General features: G+C 42.7%; 1 protein-coding gene across 4 annotated transcripts in view; it reads left to right on the plus strand.

Annotated features, from left to right (window-relative positions):
* C3_2H15orf40 (chromosome 3_2 C15orf40 homolog) overlaps window positions 1-26,219 on the plus strand; it is a 223,277-nt gene that overhangs the window by 118,907 nt on the left and 78,151 nt on the right. For all 4 annotated transcript variants that reach the window (XM_078684744.1, XM_078684740.1, XM_078684743.1 and 1 more), the window contains exon 2: window positions 14,446-14,572. In XM_078684744.1, the coding sequence (XP_078540870.1) occupies window positions 14,446-14,572 (127 nt within the window). The remainder of the gene's footprint in view (window positions 1-14,445; window positions 14,573-26,219) is intronic.

Genomic DNA, 26,219 nt, shown 5'->3' on the forward strand with positions numbered 1-26,219 from the left:
TGCGATATTTTAGTCACAGGAAATAAACAAGTACTTATCTGCTAGAAAGGAAAGAAAGAGGATGCCAAGAAGGAAGTACACGCCCTTGGATGCCTCGGGTACTGCTCATTGGAGGATTGGACATAACCCATCGCGAGTGCTTGATGGGAATATTAGTTTTTTTTTGTTGTTTTAAAGTTGAAGATACTGCTGGAATAAGGAATTAAGAAAGTTGAGCATAATCCTCGCCTCCGGTCCTGACATAGAATTCCACATATATGTACCTAGGTGAAAGTATGCACTTCTTCTTGCATGACTTTATTCCAACCTCCTGTAATACTAAAACACTCTTTTGCTTTTTCATTACACCTAAAGTCTTGCCTGTCCTCGTAATGGATGGTGAATGGCTGACTAGGGGATCAGGGGTGAAAGATTGGAGAGGAAAGGGTGGCGGCATAACGGGAAGCTGTACACGCCGGCCGAGCCAACCTCCTGTCCCTGAGACTCCGCTGAGGCGTGCTGCGTGAGAGTTGTGGTTGTGGGGTGGCCGGGCTTTGCTCCGCTGCTGTGCATCATCTCCCTACACTTCCGGCTGGCCGGGCTTGGCTCCGCCGTTCGGGAGAGATTCGACTACAGCCCCCAGCAGCCCTGTGTTCAGGACGCCTCCCCCACCATCACTGCGCAGCGCCAGGAGGCGCATAAAGAAACACCCACTGCCGAGGACCGGGTGGCGGCATAACGGGAAGCTGTACACGCCGGCCGAGCCTACCTCCTGTCCCTGAGGCTCCGCTGAGGCGTGCTGCGTGAGAGTTGTGGTTGTGGGGTGGCCGGGCTTTGCTCCGCTGGTCGGGAGAGATTCGACTACAGCAGCCCTGTGTTCAGGACGCCTCCCCCACCATCACTGCGCAGCGCCAGGAGGCGCATAAAGACACACCCACTCCCTCGTCCCGCGAGGACGCGCGCAGGACACGCCGGGCTCAGCCCGGGCAAAGGACGGGCCCTCTAAGGCCCTCGGAGACCGCAGGAGACCGGGCCGGGCTACCCCTTTTGATTTTGCCATCCCCTGCATAACCAAGGTAACTAAATCACCTTGCTTGACTATAAAGATACCAGCTTGTACCAGTCCTGATGGAGGGTAAAAGTAAAAGCAGAGCGGTGGTAAGAAAAACACCTATGCATACACGTTCTGCCACAAGGAAACAAACATTGGTGCCTACTCCTTTACCTACCCTAACTGCAATTGATAGAATGTTGCAACAAACAATTGGAGTTGTTGTAAACGCTATTGAAAATACAGAAAGGAGACTTTCTTTACCAGCGAGTATGTGTTTAATAAGTCAATCGCCAAAAGTCATTAATACACATGTTAGCGTTACAAATGAAACAACGATATCACATGACTCCCTTTTGTTGAAATCTTTTGCAGGTTTGCCAAGGTATGATCAAATCCAACATGATGTACCGCCACCTTTAGAACCTACTGTTTTCTGTACTAGGGAGAGCAGACTATCAATAACACCTGACTTGTCAGCTAGCATAACTCCACAGCCCCTAATACAGAGTGATGTGCCTATAGCCATAGGGGAACTGGATGGTTGTGACACTAATGCCATTATTTCAACTGTACAAATTAGTGACATCAGTCTGTCAAATAGCGAAATCGACTGTGATTCTGCACCACCTAAAAGGAAATCTACCCAAAGTCGAAAAAGGTTGATATTAAACAAACAGGTTAAAACATATAGAAGAAAAAAGAAGAGAGCTGTACAAACCTCAGAAACCTATGAAAGAGAGGGTGAGATATATCAGAATAGCGGAGGTACACACGCAAAGGATACACAATTGATGGAAATACTAACTCCAACTAATGTTGAGGTACTTGTTTCATACCTCGACAAAATGGTAAAAACTTATATTGTACCAGTGATGGTACCTCTAGAAACTTTAAATAAAAAAGTAGAGAACCTAGAGAAACTGGGCATAGCCAATTTGGATGTCCTGGAACATCTGGGCACGCAAGCCAGATCCCATACAACTAATGTACATCCTGGGAACCTGAGCAAAAACCCATCAAGTACTACAACCCGTATCCCAAGTGTGCCCACTATGGTGGCAAATCCGGTACCATCTGCAAGTGGAATGCAGAGGCCAACAACCATCGCCCCTAAGATAGTAGGTGGGCAGAAAGTAATTGGGGGTCAGAGGAACACCAGCGACCACACCCATAATAATAAGAGCTTGCCTGTACCAAGGCGCCATATTAATAACATCATCCCAGCCACTATTAATTTGCCTCCTGAATGTAGACCTTTTCTTGCGATTCTCGCTAATGTCCCCAAACTGCTGCCCACCCAATTTGAAAATCAGGAAACCATAAAAAATAAAACCCTGCACTGGTTGGTGAAAAACTGTGGCTTCCCAATACGAGGGGCAGGTGAGATTATAACTACACAGAGGGTAGGCTGGGTGGGACCAAATAAAAAGGAGATAGACGGGGACTGTATAGTTATACATTTTAGGACTAATGAATGGGCGAGAGATTCGATTTTACATGCACCCATGCCATCGAATCACGAATACAACATCACGCTGTTCCCACTCGATTATTTTGACAGGAATCAGTCAGGAAGACAAATTACTACATATACCTTCCAGCACCCAAGAGCTGCCTATATCAACTGTCCTAATGTTGCCCCCATTTGTCCCCCTTTACTCCCCAACGTATATGACAACTTTTCGGTTCCAACCTCCAATAGATTTCAGTTGTTCAACTCACTAGAGGAGAATGATTGACTGAATGTTTCATCTTTGGTCCCGAACCTTGAAAGCGTTGCAATGGGTGACACAGTAATTATGGAAAAACAGTTGGGGGACCAAAGCCGCGTAAAAGCTGTAACTGAGCCAAAGTTAATTTTGCTTAACAATGTTTCATGTATAGATAATGATACAGATAATGATGTAACTGTGACAAATGTTAATGTTAACGTTAATACGACAGTAAATCCAGAAGCATCATTTTTGTCTAACCACCCTGAAGGTACAGGAGCCAGTCATGCTGACTCCCTTGTAATTATTACTTGGAATATAGCGGGAATTGCTGCGAAATTATGTACCCCGTTCTGGGATAACTTTATTACATGTGGTTATGATATAATATGCTTACAAGAGACATGGAGCAGAGAACAAATACAAGTTGAAGGTTATACCTCCTATAGCGTGGCAGCAGTAGCATCTAAGGCTGGTAGAGCCAAGGGAGGCCTACTGACTCTGGTCTCGACCAAATTAACGGAATTTTATGTTGGGGGACATACAGTAGTGTGCCAGCATGCGTCTGGTTTGCGACTAACACACAGTCATGGCAGAGACTTAATTATTGTGAACTTTTATAACAATATTGTGGGTCCTAAACGGGATAAGATTGTCCCCGATGTTGAATGTGCTATTGAAGCTGCAATTGCTCTCTCAAAGAACAATTTTGCAATATTGTGGACAGGCGATTTTAACATCCAAGCTTGTAGTCACGCCAGGAAGGGGATTTGCGGTCACCATGAAGAGCATGCAGGGGGGTGACAGTGTCTTTGTTAATCATTTCCCGCACAGTAATTATGGCAGCGCACTGAATACTCTGATAGCCAAATTAAATTTGGAGCTGCTTGAATGAACAAAAATAATGAAAAGTGCTCAACATTTAGGGGGAGAGATGCCCACTCGAATATTGACCATATTTTGGTGTCTAATGGCTCGGTTTTCTCCAATGTTTGGGTAACAGAGCAGCCTGTGAGTGATCAGAATAGCATTTCAGTGGAGTTAATGGGCTGGGGCCAAAAAACCATTGTGCACGGTAGATCTGTCCATGGGATCACTGCTGTGAGACCAAATGGTACGAGAATTAAATGGATCAAAATTGACCCTAACAAATTAACGAAGGATATTATTTGTAAATGTACCAGAGAAGTTGATTACTGCCTTGCACCAAACGTGATAGCGCCCGCCGTTCTTTCTAATTTTATGAAAATTACATGCACAGTTGAAAATTCTTTGCTAATAAGAAATAGAAAGCCTAAAAGAAATAAAACTGTATGGTTTGACAAACATTGTGCCAAGACCCTAAAAAAGTTAAAAAGAGTGCTTGATGTTAAACCTAGAGATAAAGAAAGAGTTAGATAAGAACGAATTAATTATAAATTGGCCCTGGCAACTAGGAAAAGGGAGCTGCAAAATGATGCCTGGAATAAACTTGAAATGGCCGCTGAAACAAAAATCATAAACTTTTTTGGGAAACTATTAATGGCCCATTTCTAAAGAATGATAATTCTGAGGTCAGTTCCCATGTCCGCTGTCTTGCATGGATTGCGCATTTTTCAGAGATTTTTAACTCTGATTTTAATTTAGATGGGTCTACTTTTAATATAGACATAGTATCATGTTTTGAATGGCAGAAAATGCAGTTGTTTTTAACTTTGAGTGAAGTGACAGAGGCAATTAAAAACAGTAAGGGGGGTAAAGCACCTGGGCCTGATGGGGTACCCATGGATTTTTACAAACATGAAATATCTCTATGGGCCCCAATTTTAACCTGTTATTTCAATGCTGTGGTGGAAGATAGTTTACCACTGACAGGGGGCCAGTCAATTATTATACCCCTCTACGAAAAAGGATCTAGGTCGGAGGCCCGAAATTATCGACCAATCTCACTTCTGGACTCGACAGTTAAAATCCTTAGTCGAGCCCTATTAGTGAGATTGAAAGTCTGGGCTGAGGAGAAAAACATCTTGTCCCCAGTACAGTATGGGTTCCGGAGGGGAATGGGTACAATGGAGCAGTGCGTGAACCTGGAACTCATAGTCGGCAAGTATACCAAAGCTAAACCTGGTAATCTTTACCTGTGTTTTGCCGACTTGAGTTCTGCATTCGATCTGGTGGAACACGCACTGCTCTGGCCCACACTATTGGCAATGGGTGCCCCTACTGAAATTATCCATCTGCTTGCCCGTCTGTATAATAACTTATCCAGCAAAGTTAGGTTTGGAACAGATGGCGAGTGCACCCCTTTTTTTAAAGTCAGGAGAGGCATCCGCCAAGGATGCGTACTCGCCCCCCCTACTGGTTTCTCTTTTTATAAACCAGGTTGACACAATTTTAAGAAAGATTAATGCAGATGCTCCCACCATTAATGGTAACCCTATCCCAGTCCTCTTATACGCGGACGACGCGGTTCTCCTCTATAGGACTCATAATGGACTGCAACATTTAATTAATCAATTCCACGTATTTATTGAAAATAGGAAATTGAAAATCAATAAAGGGAAGACGGTTACTATGGTGTGCGGTAAGAGATCAAGAAAATGCAAGCCCTTTTTTTTAGAAGGGGAGAGATTAGAATCTGTTAACAGTTTTTGTTATTTAGGCATCACCTTTTCAGGAGATGGGAGATGGATAAATGAACAAAAAAGTGTTCTTTTTAAAATGGTCAGGAATACAAACTGTATTTTCAGATTTGCTGCTAAATTAGGGGATCACAGAATTCATGAAATGCTAACCCTTTTTAACGCAAGATGTATTTCCTCAGCTTTATATGGGGCCGGGGTTTGGGGGGTATGATGCACAGAGTGCCAAATTGGTTCAGGGTAAGGAGAATGTGTTTTTAAAAAGATTAATCAGTGCCCCAGTTACGGCTTCAACTGAGCTAATACATAAGGAACTAGATATGCACTATGTTAATGATTTAATTGCCCTCCGTCCCCTGTCCTTATGGCGTTCAATTTGGGCAAAGGAGGAGACAAAGTTTACGCAGGACGTAATAACCGATTGTATCAAACTTGACCGCCGATCGAATATCCCTTGGCTGAGTCACATACACCATTGGTATAAAACACTGTATGGTCTGGACATTTTTAATGACTTAACAATGGATTCCACACTATCAAAGCGGGAGTTGAAGGTCTCATTTTTGAAATATACAGCTGGGATTAGAATGGAAAAATATGATAAACAAAGTACATTCAATCTTTACCAGCAATACAACATCAATGAAGGTTTTCAATCTTACCTTGCAACAGTCAGTATTCCTTCCCATCGATTTGTACTAACCCGTCTCCGCCTAGGAATTGTGCATCACCTTGTGGCCTTTCCCATGCCTAAAAACCCGGAACTTGTTTGTGTCCATGTGACGGTAAATCAAAACAGAGCATGTGTCATTTCATGTTATCTTTTACCTTTTATACTCCTTTTAGAAAATTGTATTTGAAACCCATCTTTTTAAAACATAATACGCATGATATACAATCAGCAATGAAATTATTGTTTAACCTAGAGACCCCAGACGTATGCTTTCATGTGGCCACCTATATTTTAAAATGTATTTCTGTAAGAAAATCAATTATTATATGAATTTTCTTAGCTGCTAAATGTATTGTGCACTTTAAGGAAGATGTTGTCGACATTATGCACTTTATCATGCTAATTTGCACATACATGTATGTTGATAAATCACTGCTATTGTATAATATGCACTGTTAGAATGGTATAGCACTTGCATTTTGTTTTAATGTAATTTTTTTTTATTTATTTTTTTTATCTGTATTTTTACTGTATATAGTTAGACTAAGTGCTGCTAATTGCATATTGCACTTTAGGAAGGATGCTGCCGAACCTTGCTTTTGAATTGCCAATTTGCACATACATTGACACGGCAATGATATTTAGCACTTTATTCGCTCATTTGCACAGAACTAAAGGTCGTATAATTGTTACTACTATAGTCAAATGTATTCTTAGAATGGCTTAGTGTTTATGTTCTACAAATGCTGCTAATGTATACTAGATACAGAATTAACTGTATAGGGTTTTCGCGTTTTATCTTGATACATTGTGTTTACATTTCAATGGTCTCTGTAAAGGGCACGGGTCGTCCGTGCCACAGAGGAGTTGCACAGCCATATGCACAAATGTAAATGTTATTCACACATAAACCATATTTTTTCCAAGTTCATCCAATTTTTATTCCAAGTTATATTCCAATGTTTACTCGTTTTTTCACCATCACGTCAAAGACAAGAAGTTTTCAAATTTTTATGCTTCTTATTACTCTCAGCGGTGATTTACATTGTTTATTTTCATGTTCATTTTCAAGTTTATAAATGCATACAGGGAATGGGGAAACTGTTAGCACAGTACATTTTGAGTTGCAGGGCGACTGAAGGGGAGGGTGCACTTTAAGAAACACAGCGAGGCACAGAAACCACGTGACAAAAGAAACGAACACAAGTGGTTGGAAGGGGTTATAAACCGTTATGCAGAGAGTCAAGAAAACTTAGCACGCAGTCGAAGGGAGATGAGGAAAGTGAGGTGGTTTAACATCCAGAACGTTTGAGCAGGTATGTTCAAGGATTGATGGTGGGTTTAGAAAGGCAGACGTGGGTTGCACTTTAGTAGATTGTTCACTTTAGTCTCATTATATGGGTTTCGAGCGCGAGGTTCACCGAGAGGGCACATGATGACCATGTGAAATGGGGCAGTCCTTCATGGGCTAGTTTAAGAATACAGGACGGGGTAGCCAACAGCACGCGCAATAGTTTATATACACTGTTTAGTTGTAGCACTTATGAACTAGGAGAGACACTCGGTTTATTTGGTTGTTGGTGCATTTTTACTAATGGAGCTTTTATTAATGGAGCGTTTATTAAAACTTGCTTTTAACATTGTAGATACCCCCGAAGAAGGTCAAGCGGACCGAAATGCATTGGGTAGAAAGGATTGTTCTGGAACCTTGAAGTTTTAAGCAATTGCCTGTGATTAAGCCCGGATGGGCACTCTCAGAGTAATAAGAAGCATAAAAATTTGAAAACTTCTTGTCTTTGACGTGATGGTGAAAAAACGAGTAAACATTGGAATATAACTTGGAATAAAAATTGGATGAACTTGGAGAAAATATGGTTTATGTGTGAATAACATTTACATTTGTGCATATGGCTGTGCAACTCCTCTGTGGCACGGACGACCCGTGCCCTTTACAGAGCTGATTAATTTAGGTGCTTGTTTGGGACGGAGCATTATGGAGTGCTGCACGCTAAAATGGAGAAAATATCGACAGAAACTTTAAACCGGATTAGGCAAAAAAAAGGTTGTGCAGCAGGACTATTTACAGTACATTTCAATGGTAGCATGTTCTAGAACTGTGTAATTTTTATTGATGTTTATTATTTCTGTTGCTATATGGTTGTATTTTTACAAACCGAATAAAGCATCTTTGACTTGACTTGACTTGGAGAGGAAAGGAGGAAGGAGAGAGTTTTATGACTTCTCATAAAAAAAAAGTATAGTGCAATAATTGTTGGTCCACTTCCTATTCAAATATTACATTTAACTCCCAGCTGGGCCACTAAAATCTGCTTTAATTTGAGGCCACTCATTTAGCATGTGTCCCAGAAGCAATGGTATTCTGCCTCCCCTAGGTTTTTCCAATTTACCATCTGTGATCTAAATCAAATATGTGGCAGTCTCCATCCCCCCACCCCCTCCACTCGGAGCACAAATAACTTGCACAGTTCACAACTGAACCTCCTTGCTTGTTAAAGCCAACTTTTAAAAGTTTTAATATTTGTGGTGTTTTTTCAACTGACCTTTGTGTGTTTTGCAGTGAGAATATCAAATCACGATCACAAGCTTTCCACATTTATTATGCAACACCTTCCTTTTCTTGGGCTTCCAGTAAGCATTGTACCTATACATGTTTCTTTAAGTAGTTGTCTTCTTTAAGCATGATAACTAAGAGGTCACAAGACCTAATTAATACATTTGCTAGAGAACTCCTGATGACTACCTGCTCCAGGAAAATCATGTTTTCCTTTTGAAAAATTCTCTGTGCCTCAACTTTTTCATCTTGAGGGTGCACAGTGCTGGGAAGGGCCTTCTCTAGGTACTTGACATGAGCCCCTCTTTCCTCAAACATGGGCCCATTTTTGGTACCACTCTTACTGCACATGGATGATTCCAGCTTGATGGCAAGGACCCACTTTGCTCTTTAGGCTTAGTTACGTAAAGTAAGATGATGTTTTAGGACGACTACTCAAAACATTCATCCAAGCTGAAAATAATGCCTTCAGGAGGTAAACGAGAACGGCTAAAGTCATAGAAGTTCATTTGGGTAACAAAAGCTCGGAGGAGGTTAAAGTCTACACCTATTTAGGCCTTCTGGTAGATACAAACACCTATCCTGTAAACATACACATTAGTGCTACAAATCCAAAGTAGAAGTGAGACTGAACACAATTTTGCATTTTAGCAGGAAAAGTGGCCATAATGTCTCCACTCACATTTATTAGGTGGTGCAAGCCAAAGTTAGAAGTCTAATGACCTAAAAAGCAAGCCTATTAGGCCTCTGCGGCAACACTTACATCTTAGCTGTATATGAGCGGTTGAACTTCTCAAGAAGTGTTGCTTCCTCCATATGGTCTTTCAGCAGAAGCTTTCGAGTCAGATCTAGTCCCTATCCTATACTGGATAATATCTGCTTTGTTCTCATCATGCATGCTTTTAAAAGGAACAAATTCAAGGACTGCCACCCTGAGGATTAGGCACTTAGGGAATATCTTTGCTTTGTATCCAGCTAAATCGGGGAACTTACTTATGGTCCAAAAGCTTCCTCTTCAGATTTGCCAGTAAACAACTAGCCATCCTTGCAGCGTGGTTGAAGAGAGCAGTCACAAAGAACACAAAAAAGAAGATGCTCTGAAAGTAGAGAAACTAATCTTTGCACTGTGGGGGCTTTTAGTCCCTTAAAACAATGTCGAATTCTCAGAAATGGAGGCTCTGCATTGAGACCAGAGGCAACATCCTTACTTGCATTCATTTTGTTACTTGCATTCATTTTTATCACAAAAACTCAAGGGGAAAGTTGAATTGTGTTTGTGTTGCCATGCAGCAAAGCATGTTTTAAAGTATTGAGTAGTTTTATGTCAATTGCATAACTCTCCGAGAAAAGATTTCTACCACACGGGAGAAAGGACGGCGTTAGAGTCCCGGCCACAGTAGCTTTTAGTTTATTTTGTTTTCTTAGTGACCTGGACAAGGATGTTAAAAGTTCAATGAGTGGTAACCTCAAAGAAAAGTATTGGGCACGAGACACCTGCTTGTTGGAAAAGATACTTGTATACAAATTTGGCCATACTCCAAGCTGTCTGAAAAACCCCAGTAGCTATTTGATGTTTATGAACAATCTTTTCATCCTCTCTTCTCGGGCACAGATTAGACAATCCCCTTCATGTTGCATCCAATTTTATCCCTGTTCTCATTGGACACCGACATTCTTAAGCACCAGTGGCTCCAAGTAGTGAATGTTGGCAATGACCGTAACAGCTGAACACTATGCATCTGGGGGGTGACAGTTGCAATCCCTTTTACACATAGACATTTTGCACAGTGTACTTTAGATTGCCCGTTTCTTAAGGGATCCTTCTGTTGCCCTTTGAAAACCACATAAGTTTACACTTGTGATCTTGACACTTTCAATATTAACTAGGGGGCGACCTATAGTGCGCCTTGGAGTGTGTTTTTATTATTATCTTTTTTTTAATGTTTTCATTTCCATTGTCCCCTGCCGTAGGAGAGCATCTTCTGAATTGAAAGAGTACTACTGAAAACATTCTCTAGATTCTATTAACATACTGCTAGTCTTGAAGACAGATGGCAACATTTTCTTCTTTACTGTTACTGGCATGCTTGTCACTTAGTTGACTAGAACTTAACTTCTAAGCAGGTTGTTTCTGATACATAATGTTGGTATAAAAAAGCATTGTGAGCGCCCAGCAGTCTATAATGTGAGGTTTTCATGATTGTTGTTGCTCCCCTTTTCGCCATGTTCCCACTGCCCCTCGGGGGTCTCATGACTCACCGCAGAGTCCTATTGAGAATTTTATGTTTCCCAGTTTCTCAGCCTGGTTCCTCTCATCCAGTCACAGCTGCCTCCCAAAATGCGTACTATTTTCTGATCTCTGACCGGAAAGACTGATCTCTGGGCAGCAGTAAATGCAATGTTGGGCATTACCTTGTAGGTGAAGGATGGAAGTGGGATGGAGATTTCACATCTTACCAATACTCCAGATTGGGTCTTATTATCTCATATGCAAGGAGTACCAAAGTGTTTTCCCCTTTGACAGGAACCCACATCTTCTGTCGGTTGATGGAGAGACAATTTAAATGTGCAATCAGCATAACTTTCTGAAGGAACACTGATATATCAATTTATATATTTTCACTCCAGTAAATGATTTTAATGGATCGTCTACCTAAAAAGATTTTTTTAGACCAGATTTATAAGAAAGCATAAGAATGTATTCATGCATTATCTTTCTAATCTTGTCTTCCACTGGTGTAAGTAATTATAGACGCATAACAGTCGATAACAGATCTTTTTCGAAAGGGTTCCAAGGGACATTAGACAAGTCGCTTTGATCCTTGAGGGGAAAAACAACGTAATGAACTTTTTTTACATATCTATAACTTTATATTATGTATGCCTCCCCCTGCCCCCCATATCGTCTGCCTCTGAATCCAACTCTTGTGCTGAGATAAAGGAGTAATAGGAAGCCATACAAAACACAGCCTCTCTTTACTGCCACAGATGTGAAATAAATACTCGGTCTACCGCTTCCCATTCCTACCGTCCTCCGTGCCTTCCCTCCCACCCAAAGCTGTTCTATCAGCACTCTATCGGAGCAGAGAGCAAGTTGACAGGGTCTCTGAGAGCCTTGTCAGATCAACCTGGAATTCCTTTATGACGTAGCAACAGTGGGGAGCTAATTTTGTTTGCCAGTGCTGCTGTTCCATAGCCGTGAATAACCAGGTTTAGAATCCGGTGTTCACTCTAGTGGACCACAGTGCCATACGTAACAGAGATTTTCTTATCGCACTTGTAAACTGTTTGACTCCTCATTGTATCTACTGCGCTTTGCGAGTGTGTAAACCTCTACATCACAATAACTGTGAAAATCCATACATAATGTGCAAAGATGAATATTTCCAAGATACAGATGTTTACTTGAATCCATTTTATTGCTTTCGTTGTCTATACTTTGTTGTAGTCTTTCTCTTACCCTGAAGGATGTCAGTGCACTTTATACATAACATAAACACAATTGTTCAGGCAAACACATACATGGACCAGAGTGTAAATATATTGCCGACCTGTGCTGTGGAATATTTATCCTTTTGTTTACCTGTCAATTTAGCCCTTACATGTATGAAATGACAGGAAACTTACAGTTTTCCATCTCTTAGATTAATCTTGCCTGTTTGCATATGTGCGCTCTCATTAATCATGGAACCCTCTGTGAATATCTCATTGAATTGCTAGTTTGATAGCAGATTGAGTGAAGTGGCTACGACCAGTAAGAGACCAGATGACGAATATACAGCTTTTTGTTTATAGTTGTGCCCCTTGAGTGTGAGATCTGGCTGGCACAACACTTGTGTCAGGTAACCGTTCCAATAAAAGAGCATCAAATTTGCCATTTTAACATAATGTCTTGTAACAAAATGCAAGTGTAATGTGAATGACTGAGGGAAGGGTGGGAGGAAATAAAGCGCACTCCCTCTAGGAGCATCTATGTTCTGGAAAGGGAATTATCAGAATGTTGGTTTGTATTTAATTTGCTAATCTCAATTTGGCAGGTGGTATTCTGTTCATAGGATCCTTTTTTATTTTCTTGACAGCCTAGATGTTGACTAGCAATACTTTGGAGAGCCACTGACCACACAAGTCCACAGAGGTCTCTTGTTTAATAGCTTTAGATTTCCCAACACCCCATCTAACCCAGTTTCCACTGCAAAAAAGAGAGATGATATATGGAATTATTCATAGGTGGGTAACTGTTCATAACATGTCATTTTACACCGAGTGGCTTTATAGACCACTTAACTTTTGCATTTCTATGTTAAATCGACCAGAACCCCAACGTTAAAAAAGCTTCCTTTTAATTCAGTTCCCTATCTTCAATTTTCCATAATATCCCACCCCAATTTCATCTCTTCCTGCTCTTATCAGATGTGCAGGGGTAGGAGAGCCATGGTCCCACCTGCTCCCTGCTGCATCTTACACTTAATATCCTGCCAAGCACCCCCAACTAAGCTTTACCACATCCACATAAAAAAAACATAACTAACATCCGTCCAGCAGTTCAAACCACCCAGAAATTTGCCATCCCTTCCAAATATATATAAAAAAACTACTTGCTCTGTCCTTTTACCCACCCCCCCTGTCATCTGAATATATCCTCCCCTCACTTGCCCATATAAAAAATAAATAAAAGCTGTTGTACTGCTATCCAAGTCTGACCACCCTCGCTTTAGAAAATGACTCCTGTTCACACTTTTCTTCCGAATATAAAAAAAAAAATCCTCCTGACACTCGCCCACCCTACTCTCTGTGCTTCCCCACTCTCGTGACCAGCCATAGCCATGCTTCTGCGGAGAGCAAATACTGTGTTGACAAGCTAACTGAGGGCCCTGTAAGGGCAGTTTTATGTTATTGCAGACCCATGCTGAGAGGGGACAGTGGCAGTAGACCAATACAGATTACCTCCAGTGTTCTCCTGCATCTCTTAAATTTATGGAAACCCAAAAGATGAAAGAGAAGTTGGGCGAAGCAGTCAACTTCCATTCCGCTTAGATTTCTTCTTCTTCCAAGTTCAACTAGGCAGTTGTGGTGGCGGTCTGCATCAGTAGGATTTTCTCCCTGCCTTTGTGAAAATCTGTTGTTGCTGAGGTTGAGTCGGTTTCATATCAGGATCATGCCGCAAAGACTATTATGGCTGGAGTATGTCCGCTCTTCCGTTACCATGCATGTGAGTTAAATCCAGGGCATGTACATCTGTATGTAGAAACCCGCCCAGAAAAATTTGCACATTTCTTATTAAAATGTAATTAAAATATTTAGCCTATGTCACCAGAGTTGACCCATCTATTAAATTCAAAATACAGAACACACTGTTTAGCTGGTGGACCTTCTGATGTTAGTACCTCGCCCAAAAACTTTACAGTGGCTATCTATGCCTGTTAAGATGTTGAGTTAAAGCTGGGCTTGCAAGCAGATATTCTGGATTTAGACCCTGAATTCAGAGGAATCTGGCAAAATAAATATGGGCAGATCCATTTGGGTGTGCATAATAAATAGTTCTATAGCGAGTTTGAAGTGTTTGTGAGAGATAACCATAGTAAAGTCTGTAAAAATGACCTCTAATGAAAAGTTTCAAACCATGCTGTGTCTACGTGTTTACTATAAAATACTGAAAAACCTTTCTTAACTTTGTAAAATGAATACTTGAATCTAAAGAGCTGATATTGCTTTTGACCACTGAAGAGTTCAAACAGAGTCACAAATGGAAACTTTATTCCTAAATTGTTTTGACATGTAAAATCTCAGATGAAGTAGTAATATGTATTCAAACTGTTGTCTGATTACACCTTTAGGTAAAGGAGCAACGCAAATATCCAGTGAATCAACCTGCGGAGGCTGGTCCTGTTGGGGTTGATAAAAACGGCTTCATCACCATAGCTATTCATGCTAAACCCGGCTCAAAACTAAATGCCATTACAGGTGGAGTATACCACTTTTTTGATTTCCATGTATTCATTGAAGTTAAAAATCTAGGTAAAAAATATAAATATTGTTAGTTTCTCATGATTTATTAATTCTGTGGTATAACGTCTTGGTGATAAGGTGCATGGAGTTCTCTGGATGAATCATAAACATGGGGAATCTATGTTTTACAGTTTGTGGTCTTTGTAATTCATACAGAAAAGGAAGGAAGACTGTTCTTTAGCACATTTACTATTTCTACTGTTCGTTAGTGTTAGTTGGATGAAGAGGGTCTTGTGTCGTTCCTATAAACCTATATAGGATCTGCGCATTTAGACAACATAGACTGTGGGATTGCTGTCCAGACTGATTTCAGATACCCCCACCGGGTATGTTCACCTGTATACCTAGCTAGCTCACAGTGCCACTGTAAACTCTTCCTACCAAGCAGAGAATAGTTCTTGGCAACTATCGAACATGACAACCCTGTCATGGATCGTGGAAACAGTACAGTACTTTTAGCTCAGTCATTCATTCTCACTTTGTCTCAGAGAGATATCCAGTATAAATGGTGGGGCTTTTTTTCAATAGGTATTTATTTAACCAGCTGCATTCTAGTCTAAAATAGGTGTGCTGAAACAACCATAAGATGGAAACCGATATAAACGCTATTTAGTTCCAACAGAGTAAATGGATGCTGAAGAAAGCACGACTGAACAATTCAGATTTGACCGTTAAATAAGTACCAAACCAACGTTGGCGGTGCTGTGTCGTTTAGTTCCTATAAGCCTATATAGGATTGGCGCGTTAGACTACATAGACTGTAGGATTGGTGTCCAGACTGATTCCATACACCCCACTGGGTATGTCGCCTGTATACCTAGCTAGCTCACAATGCCACTTTAGGAGAGAATAGTTCTTGGCAACGATCGAACATGACAACCCTGTCCCATTAGGGATCGTGGAAACAATACAATACTTTTCACTCAGTCACTCACGCTCACTTTGTCTCAGGGAGATGCACATAATAAACAGTGGGGGCGTTTTTCTATAAGTATCTATTGAAACTGTGTCATTCTAGTGTAAAATAGGTGTGCTGCAACAACCATAAGACAGAAACCGATATAAACAACACTAAACACCAACAGAGTAAATGAATTGTAGATTTCTACCATAGTGCTAGAACAACGGATATATGCAAGCATATAAATACATGACAATAATAGTGCGTACTCCTACCATGCAACCCTAACTAGATGTATCTAAGCGTTCCTAGCATGTATGTAGGTGTAAAGCCAACAATCCCCCTAGGCTGAAGGCAACTCCATGACCTGAAGTGAGAGTCTGTGGGACTCCGTCTTGGTCTCGAGATGGACACCACGCGAGGGATGTCAGACCACTGCGAGCTGGAGTGTCTGCGTGCAGGAACCTCAGCCTCTCGCGTCAGTGTGTCCACTTGAAAGGCTTTCTCCTCTGCCTGCCTTGGCAAAGAGATGGTGTATATATACCCAAAAGGTACCCTAAGGGGATTCTACCTTGCTGTGTCATGTCAGCCGAGGATGATGGAAGAGATGACCCTTAAACATAGTTATTATGCAGGAGATGGTAATCCTGCTGTGATTCTGAGAATCTCCAGCCATAATTAATGAGGCTAGTTTTCGGGGAAAACCACACAACATTTTATGCAGCACTTAATTAGGTAAAAGGTTAATACTAAAGCCTGTTATGTAGTGTAATTGTACTGTAAATATAGGTGAAAAGTTAGGAGAATATCCGGGCCTATATTGGGAAATAAAAAGTGTGGGAAACTTAACAAGGAATGATTGCCATCAGCTGGTTTGCTTAATTTCTTGAAGGCAGTTTGTGTTTGATATGGTTGAATGGTATCTGGTGTGACTCCATATGTTTAGGGGTTCCATTAAAAACTGGCACAACTGCTCGGTGATCTGGCTGCCGGCATAGGTATCCTAAACAGGCCAACATGCCAACCATACCTACCTATTTCCAAGACTCCAATCAAGCCATACATATGTTAATGTTACCTAGATTTGTATAGCGCACAGCTGCCCCAGCAAAGAGTCGTCCCGGCGCTGTCAGCATCAGAATAACAGACATAGGAACTAAAACAGTAAGACGACAAGGACAGGAGAGAAGACTGAAAAGACTAGGCTGAAGGAAAGAGGAAGGTTTTAATTGCTTTCCTAAAGTCCAGCAGATGTTCCGTCATGCGGATCTGAAGAAGCAAGGAATTCCATAACTTGGCTGCCAAGCAGCGGAAGGAACGACCCCGGCCCGAAGGCGTTTCACACGGGGAACACTAACCAGGTGCTGCCCCAAAGAGCGCAGCTGGCGGGTAGAAACATACGGGGTAAGCAAGTTAGTTAGCAGACTGGGCGAGGCAAGCTTCAAGATCTTAAAAAATAGACACAGCATCTTAAATTGAATGCGCTTAGCCATAGGTAGCCAGTGAAGTCTCCGGATAGCGCCAGTAGAGGGGCAGGTCCGCGGAAGTCCCAGCAAGGCTCTGGCGGCAACGTTTTGAACATGCTGCAACCGCAGAACTTCAGCCTGATTGGCCCCCAGCAAGACAGATCTAGCATATATACCAGGTGCAGAAAATTAAATTAAGACCTGAGGAGTGTACCTTTTCATTGATTCAGTACAAGTTCCAAAGTAATAACGAGTGACAAAACAGGAAATAAAAAGTGTGGGCAACATTTAGAGAAAATACTGCATCCAATGGCACATGCTTGCTAAAAAAACAGAAATTTGTCTACACCCATCAAGAAGAGACGCTTATTTTAACGTTCATGTATTTCTGAAGTTTGAAAATGTATGCAAGATTTAAATGCATTTTTGCCAGATTATCTTGTTTCTTTTAGGGAGCCGGACTTTACCTAAACCGACATACAACAAAGGAATTTTAGGTTTTGATGAATTAATAAAGTTGTTACATGTTTTAGTACAACTGTTCTTAGTCTGTGGAGTCGGTGCCACCTATTCAGGGGGTGTGTAGACCCATGAGACTGCTAACCCTTTTTTATTGTCAATCGTCAGCATTTGAGCTAAATAACTGTATTAATGTGGTTCCTACTGCAAGAATAATAGTTTCATCAAGCAACAATAATACTTACTTGAAGTCTACTGTATGGCCTCCCCAATGTATTTGGTATATGTTTCAATAAACTCAACAAAGATATGTTAAAGAAAAAGAACTATGAGCAATTCAAGTCTTGGGCCCTAAACTGATAGCTAGTTCAAGACAGAGAATGAGTTCACACTCCAAATTAAGCAAGTAATCCTCTTCTGACTAAAAACACTTTAGAATTTGATTTTCTAGAAAATCTCATCCATTGTTATGCAATTTTAATTTATACCGCTCATGAATCACCCCGGGAGGGGTGTCTTGGCGCAGAACAAAACGCAGGTAAATCGGAAATGGCTTAATTAGAACAGCACTGTCTTAAACAATTTTCTAAATTGAAAATTAACCATGCACATTCGAATGTAACGAGGTAGCACATTCCAGTAAAGAGAAGCTAGGTAAGAAAAATATCTGCTCCCTGATCGGGACCTTCTGACCCGCGAGACAGTAAGCAACGCTTTGTGCCTGGATCTTAGCAGTCTGACTGGACGATAGTAGGTAAGCTTTGACAATAGTTAGATAGGACCTTTCAAAGAGTCGTGTTAAACAGAACATTTTGAAAATTATTATTTTTTCGGAGCGGTAGCCAATGTGATGTGATGTGAGATGGTACTTATATAGCGCACTATCACTCCAAGGAGTATCTTGGCGCTTGGATTCCAGAAAAACAGCAGGTAGTAGGAGAAAAAAAAAAGTTGCCTGTCTATAGAGCACATCATATAAATTCTATGCATTCGGAGTGGGACAGGGAGTAGATCCATGTTTTTAAAGACTTTCTAAATTTTGGTTCAGTTGTGGATTGACGCAAGAATGGAGGGAGTTTGTTCCATGCTTTCGCGCCAATAACTGCAATGGATTTTCCTCCTCTAGTTGACATTTTGAACCTAGGGACAAGGAGCAGGTTAGCTGTAGAGGACCTGAGTGATCTTGATGGATGATATTGTTTGAAGTATTTGCGCAGGTACAGTGGGCCGTGGTGGTGGAAGGCTCTGTAAGTGATGGTAAGAACTTTAAAAAGTATGCGCTTGTGTATAGGAAGCCAGTGTAGTGCATCCAAAGCTGCAGAAGCTGAAGATTTCCTAGGCAGTCTGAGGACTAGTCTGGCAGCTGCATGCTGGACCATTTGAAGTTTATGCAGGGCTGATTTATTAACTCCTGCATAAAGGCTATTATAATAGTCCAGCCTAGATGTTATAAAGGCAACAGCTACCGTACGTCTAGCACTCAGGGGAAGAAGATCAAAGAATTTCCTAAGGCTCCTGATGATGCCGAAGCATACCCCTGCTACTACCTTGGCTTGTTGGTTGAAAGTCAGAGTGTTATCAAACTTTATGCCTAGGTTTCTAGCAGCATTGATAGTGTTAGGGGGGACTTCTGCCTGTTCAGGCCACCAGTCTTGTGGCGAGAAGGAATTATTAGGTCCAAAAGGAATAATTTCAGTCTTGGACGAATTACACTTCAAGTGGTTGTGTGACATCCATTTGAAGGTTGCTGACAGACATTCTTTTAATATTTGTTCTGCATTAGATTGATTTTTGTTAAGGGTCAGAACAAGCTGAGTGTCGTCAGCGTAGGCGACAGTACTGATGTTAAAGGAGGAAATTAACTTTAGTAGGGGAACCATGTACAGGTTGAATAAGGTAGGGCTTAAACTAGAGCCCTGAGGGACCCCTGTTTTAGTGATTATTTCTTCTGAAGAAAAATCGCCCAGCCTTACAATTTGACGCCTGTATGCTAAATAGCTTTTAAACCATTCGAACACGGTTCCTGCTATGCCTGCGTTGGTAAGGCGATGTAAAAGGATAGCATGGGATACCGTGTCGAATGCTGCCGAGAGATCTAATAGGATCAGGACAGCATGTTTGCCCTGATCCAATGCAGCACGAATGGTTTCAGTGGAAGATAGGAGTGCAGATTCAGTGGAGTGATGAGTTCTGAAACCTGCTTGACAGGGATGTAATATGTCATTTTCTTCAAAAAATGCCATTAGTTGTTTATTTGCAAAGGATTCTGCAATCTTGCAGATGGCAGGAAGAAGTGAAATGGGGCGTAGATTAGAGAGTATAGTAGGGTCTTGTGAGACCTTTTTCTGTAGTGGTTTCACTAATGTAGTGAAGGTAGGAGGGGAGAGGATGCTGCCCAGGTTGAAGATTGCAAATGAGATGTGCAGTGGTTTTCTGCATAACTTGTAGTTTTGATATCAACCTCTCCTTTGCAGAGGCCAATAGAGCATTGTCATGACCTAATTGACTAATGACCAAAGCTTGCATCACAGTTATCTTCGCTGAAAGTGGGAGGAAAGAAAATGCTCTCCTCTGCAGATGCATAGTGTAGTAGCAGGTGTCAGTAGTAGCCAAAACCTTTTCTTTCATTGTGCGGGCTTGGTCCAAACAGACAACCAGGTTCTTGACTATTTGTTTTGGAATTGGGACTGTAGCACCGGGGCCCAGGGGTGTAAGTGGCTAACTAAAACCCCCGATTACGATATTTTACCATTCCTTTTTTTTTCTTTTATTCTTTTACTAAGCCCACTGCACTCATGTTGTGCCAGTGTTGCTTTGAGTCCCAGGCTCAAGTGAGGGGAAAGCTGAAGCAGAGTAGACACCTTAGCTGGGCATCAGATTGAAGGCGGAGAGCGAGTTGAGATAAGATGAGGGCCCTCATTTTTAACAAAGTGCAGAGGAGACTTGCCTGGTTTGCAAGGCAGTAGCCTTTTTTTAGTGAAGAAGGGGTAGCTGCCCTGGGGCACATTTTATAAAAGGCGTTCATTTACCTGCTAGTATTATGGCCGGGTGCAACCTTACCGCAAAGAGGGCAACCTGTGGGAGCTAATCTTTTCCTGAAAGGGGACCGAGTTTGTTTCACGACTAGAGGGATGGCCATATATGGTGCAGAGGAGGTGAAAGAAACCGAGGAAACCGCCTGCTAATCATCACTGCAGCTGTCATCAGTGCAGCTGGTGCAGTGACATTGGGACCCAGGAGCATCGCAGCTCTCTAGTATTTCGGACCTTTTGGGGAGTTTCAGGAAGTTTACCTGGGAATGCATTCTGCCGGTTTCTTGCCATTGGCTTTGTGGTTTGTAACTCACATTTTCTTGCCTGAAACTTTCTGGCTTAGGCTCTTCAGGTACACTACCTCCCTCCCCTGCCAAAACCATATTTACCAATACCCTTCCAAGAGTTGCCTTTCTGTAAATAGGCCTGCAAATCTTGTTCTTATCTTGTCAAATTTTTGCTGTGCATTCAAAGACAGAGGTCAAATATTAAGCTGTCTTTTCGAGGGAGCCTGATGTTAATTTTGCTTTCGGCTTACTTCATAGTGACAGCATGTATAATCCCTGACTGACCCCAACTTGACTGGGAGCAATCCATCTCTTCAAAGGTAAGGGGCACTCTCCGAGCGCTCCCATTCTCCTCATGTTCTTCTCTTGCAGTGACTGGACCCCACTCTCTCTCACAAGTGCCTATCATTTTCAGGGCTGCCTTACTAATCAGATACATTGCATGATCAAGCGAGTTACCACTTCATTTTGTGGCATAAATTTTTATTAGGTCGAAGCCTAGCATAAGACTGCGCACATGCCCAGTCTCGCGGGCGAGATTTAGTGATATTGGCGAGATTCGCTAGCGGGCTTTAAGCCCCGCCCCTCTTTTCCATTGGCTGGTGTCACCGTTCATGCTAAACGGTGACCAGCCACTGGAAAAGAGCTTCCAGTGACGTACACTTTTCTCTTTTACAGCCGTCCCATCTGGACTGGCTCCCCTGACTTCCTGCTGGCGTAAAAGGTTTGTTTTCTTCTTTATGGGTCCAAACAGATGGCCCCATAAAGAAGATAATAAACCCTTTACGCCACAAGGAAGTCAGGCCAAGCCCGTCCAAGTGGGACGGCAAAAAGAAGAAAGTCTACGTCATGGCGGACGGGCGCTTGTTCAATCTTGCTACACCGTAAATATGTCTAAATCAGACTCCGCACATTGCATCCTCGAGGCGCCTCTGACCTTGTGCGGTGGAAGATACGGGTGCGAATGTGGATTCCTCGAAAGGACCGAGTCGGCGTGCACCTGCTGTCAGACACGATCCATCGCTCGGCGTCTGAGAGGAGACTCCGAACAGACACCCGCCATCACACGCTATCCATCCCTGGGAGCCGGGGAAGGAAGGCAGAGCCGTGAGACACGGCCCGTTGCTCGGAGCCAGGTAGGGTGGCCGAGCAAGGCACCTGCAGTCAAGCAGCAGCCATCGCTCGGACGCGGCCGTGGCGCAGCAGCCCGCTCAGTCAGCAGAAGGAATCCATCCCCCCTCATGCGCAGACACAATGTGATGGCTCGACGATCGATAACCAATACTCCTCCGTCGTCTCTGGGAGCCGCAGCGCTCGATACCGTGCCGCGTCGGCTACCTGCAGCCCGGCGTGTAAGCGCAGCGGCAGGGGCCCCGCACTAGTCGCTACACCGACCATTTGGCAATCACAGCGTTCCGGGAGAAAAGCTTGCGGTTTCCTAGTTGCTATTGATGTGCAGGTGCGAAGAGGGATCACATATCTGGGCGCATGCCACTGAAAACGCAGCTCGAGGAGCGTGGGGCACCCAGCGCGTGGCACGCAGTGAAGTCATTATATCAGGCTACTGGTGAAGCGAAAAACAATCTCTAATAATATAATCTGAAAATAGTTATGTCCGCAGATTTACCTTTTATAAAACTTATTGGAATGAGTTGTACCATCGGCTAGCACAGCCAAAAACATCGCTCGGAAAATAGCAGCAGTTCTCAAAATGGCTCTTTGTGTGTGACCTTTCCCTGACAGTTCAAAGTCGTTAGACAATCTTAAGATATTTTATTGAACTTCTTCCTTGACCCAAAAAGGTAGGCCTGTGGGGCAAGGGCCTGGTTTCACAGCAACCTGGATGGGGCAGGTGATCACTTGTTTCTTGTCTGACGTTAGACTTCGAAACGTTGGTTTGACTGATGGATTAGTAAACCTAGCGCTGCTGAGGCACCTAAGCCGCCTGAGGGGAAGAAGAGCAGCTGTAGCTCAGTACTTGGCTGCTTCTGCCTGGCGGAGCTCGCTGGATTCTCGCAGGAGCCCGTGAACAGACCCTGCTGTTTCTGCATCGTCAGTGCCTGGTGAGCCAGGGGAGGGGTGAGGTGCTCCGGGCTGACTGCCCCGCTCCTTTCTCCCGGTGCTGCAGCCGCTCATCCTTCGAGCTGGCTGTGCTTCCCCAGTCTCCCCTGAACACATAACAAATAGGAAATCACAATAATATCCATTGGTGATATACATAAATACACATAGTAAGGATATATCTGGTTTAAGCAAAAATCATATATAGCTAATATAGGATCTCAGGGGTTAGACATCATCTGGCGTGCTCGCACAGCAATTCTCAACTGATTTAAAAACCACTTAATATACTTTTAAGTAATATTTACAAAAAATGTAAAATAGTTTGACCACTCTGACCATCACACAGGCAAGGTAAGTAGTCAAGATTTGTGTGATGGACAAGGGGTAAGCACAGTTAAAATGTTACAGTATCTGCCCTAAGGCTAAATAAGAGACTCCTCTCCCAATGACTCATAGGCAGGGTAAGATAGCAGGCCAAGGGATACACGGTCTGTTTGGTGGTCATGTAACTTAGGACGGAGGATTTCTTAGATTCCCTTTTGATCCTTTCCGTGCTGTAAAGTGAATAACGTGGGCTCCTAGGGTCATTTTTATGCAGGGTCTCAGCTGTGCTAGGGTTTAAAAACGAACTCCTTTGTTAACACTACATAAGCTTTGGTACACTCCTGACAGCCATGGGATATCCTTCCCTTTCTCACACCCAATGCAGTCACCTATGATCTCTCTCGTTAGTTATGCGGCCAGATTTTTCCAAAGGTATAGCCAGAAACTGGGCAGAGCAATTCCTGATAAATTCCTCTACGAAATTTAAATTAAGCTCCTTGTGGCAAATGTATTGAGCCTTGGAAATTGGTACGCCTAATAGCTTCCTGCAGAATCTATTCTCTTCTTGTTGAATACTGTAGCTCTTGGCGATACCAGCCATACATAGCTATTGGTACACACTGATTTACATTTTTTTAAAATAGCACTTGTTCTCCTTGGGCATGGGAGACAAAGGATAGAGTTAGAGGCCTTTGAGAACTTGCTCTTGGAGTGAGCCATGTGCTCAGTCTAGCAACCGTTCGCAGCAAAGACCAGCCCAAGGGAAGGAAAAGTAGTAGTACTTGTCAGTTTCTGGTCTCCCAAAGATATAGAATTAAGAAGGCGTGTCCCAGGTCCACATGACAATATAAAAGATTTTTTTTAATTAGTGCTTCGGGCCAGGCTGTCCATGTGGTCAACAAAGCCCTGCACTAAAATGCATAAAGAATTGGGAGTGCAGCCCATAAGGACTGCATCATCTGCGTAAAGTAGTACAGGGAGTGTGTTGCCATTTATTTTAGGGATGTCATAGGTCAATGATTTAAGAGTTTTATGCAATCCGTTGATATAGATAATAAAAAGGAGGGGGGGCTAGAACACAGTCCCCTACCTACTTTAATTGCTTCGGTGTCCTCCGCCCTGCTGCTAATCCTAACCCGGGCCTTAAGATCTTTGTGGAGGTGCGCTAAAAAGTGTACCAAGGGCTCATCCAGTCCATATGCCAAGAGGATAGACCAAAGTTTTTACCTATTGACACGGTCGAAAGCGGAGGTCAAATCCATAAAGGCCAAGCAGATTGTTGAGACCTGCGCTATGGTATATTTGCCGATAATTAATTTGAGATTTAGGCATTGTTGGTTGGTGCCTACTTTACTTCGGAAACCCAATTGACAAGGCTCTAAAATACCGCTGTCCTCAGCCCACTCTCATATCTTATTGTATAGGACTCTGCCCAAGATTTTTAGAGTGTCATCTATTAAGGAGATAGGCCTATAGCCATTGGGTTTAGAACGATCCCCCTTTTTAAAAATCGTAACGATGATACTTGTGGACCAAGAACTAGGCAGTTGAGCGAGCATTCAATTATTACAAACATTTAATTAAAGGGGTGCCCAGAAGTCTGGTTTACCTTTAATAATGTTGATAGATAAGCCATCTGGGCCCGAAGCTTTGTTGCCCACACTCTTTTGGATGGCTTCCTCCACTTCAGACAGTTATCTGTATTCTAGTTGGTGGCCCAGGCTCAAAATAATGTGCCTCTTGTTACAAAGTGGTTTTCCCATAACTCGCTTGTGATTGTGTAGCTAATGGGAGTTAATAGCTGCCCTATGGCTCTCAAGTCCTTCACCGCCGTCCAAAATGTATTACCCTTATTTAGGGTAGCGGCTTTGGATAGTGCTTCCCAACGATCTTTAAGGATTTCCCCTTTCCTGCTAGTAGTCGCAGTTTTGTACCTCTGCCTGCCAATTTCACATCTAACTTGCTCCTAGGATTGGATGACAAGGCTCTGCGCAATTGTCTATTTGCCTCAGAGGACTCGCGGTCAAACCATCTAGGTCCACTTTTCGTTGGGGGGCATAGGCTTTGATAGTAGAGTTTTAATTGCTAAGCAAAGTTTGGTGAAGTAATGGACTGCCTCAAGATCTGGATCTTGGGCTGATAAGCACGAGTTTATAAGATGCATATTGGCCTTCACTAATGTCTACAACAACTCATTGTTGTCGATACCCCGCCAAGTCAATCTTAAATTGTCGGTGGTGGGCGTCAATTTCCTGGCAAACATACAGAGATGAACGTGGGCCTTGGGGCTAGCTTCAACACTGTTTTAATTGGATTATGGTCCCCATGACTCGTAGCAATAACTTCTGCTTTCATTCAATAGTCTACGAGTAGAGGGGGAAGTGAAGAAAAAATCTATAGTAGTAGAGCATCCCCTCCCTCTGAATGTTGGCTCAGGATGATTAATAGTGTGTGTTATTCCCACAATTTCCATGACATTGGCGAGGTTGTGTGTGTTCAAAAATGAAGCCAGCTCTACACTCTCGAAGACAATCTCGCTATCGCCGAACACCTTCACTTCCAGATCCACACCGACCCCAAGACCACACTCAGATGCACCCTCCTCTACAGGCCACCAGGACCCCGTACAAAATTCAGCGAAGACATCACTGACTTCATCACCCCACACGCCCTCCCCTCGGAAGAATACATTCTACTGGGAGACCTCAATTTCCATCTGGAAAAGAGCAACGACAGTAACACCACCACCCTTCTGGACAATCTCGACAATCTCGGACTCAAACAACTTATTAACACCCCCACACACCATGCAGGACACACACTCAACCCTATCTTCACTTCCAGCAAGCATATCTCCTTCACTCACACCACACCCCTTCACTGGACGGACCACAGTTGCATCCACTTCATTTACAATAAGACCACGATCCACAACCACCCTCAACCAACTCTGCGAAGAAATTGGAACAAAATCACCATCGACCAGATCTCCACATCGCTTCTTCAAAAACACCCTGCCTATTCTACGAACCCTAACCAAGCCGCCATCAACCTCACAATGGTTAACCC

Source organism: Lissotriton helveticus, chromosome 3_2 (genome assembly GCF_964261635.1).
Source record: "Lissotriton helveticus chromosome 3_2, aLisHel1.1, whole genome shotgun sequence".
Classification (NCBI taxonomy): Eukaryota; Metazoa; Chordata; class Amphibia; order Caudata; family Salamandridae; genus Lissotriton; species Lissotriton helveticus.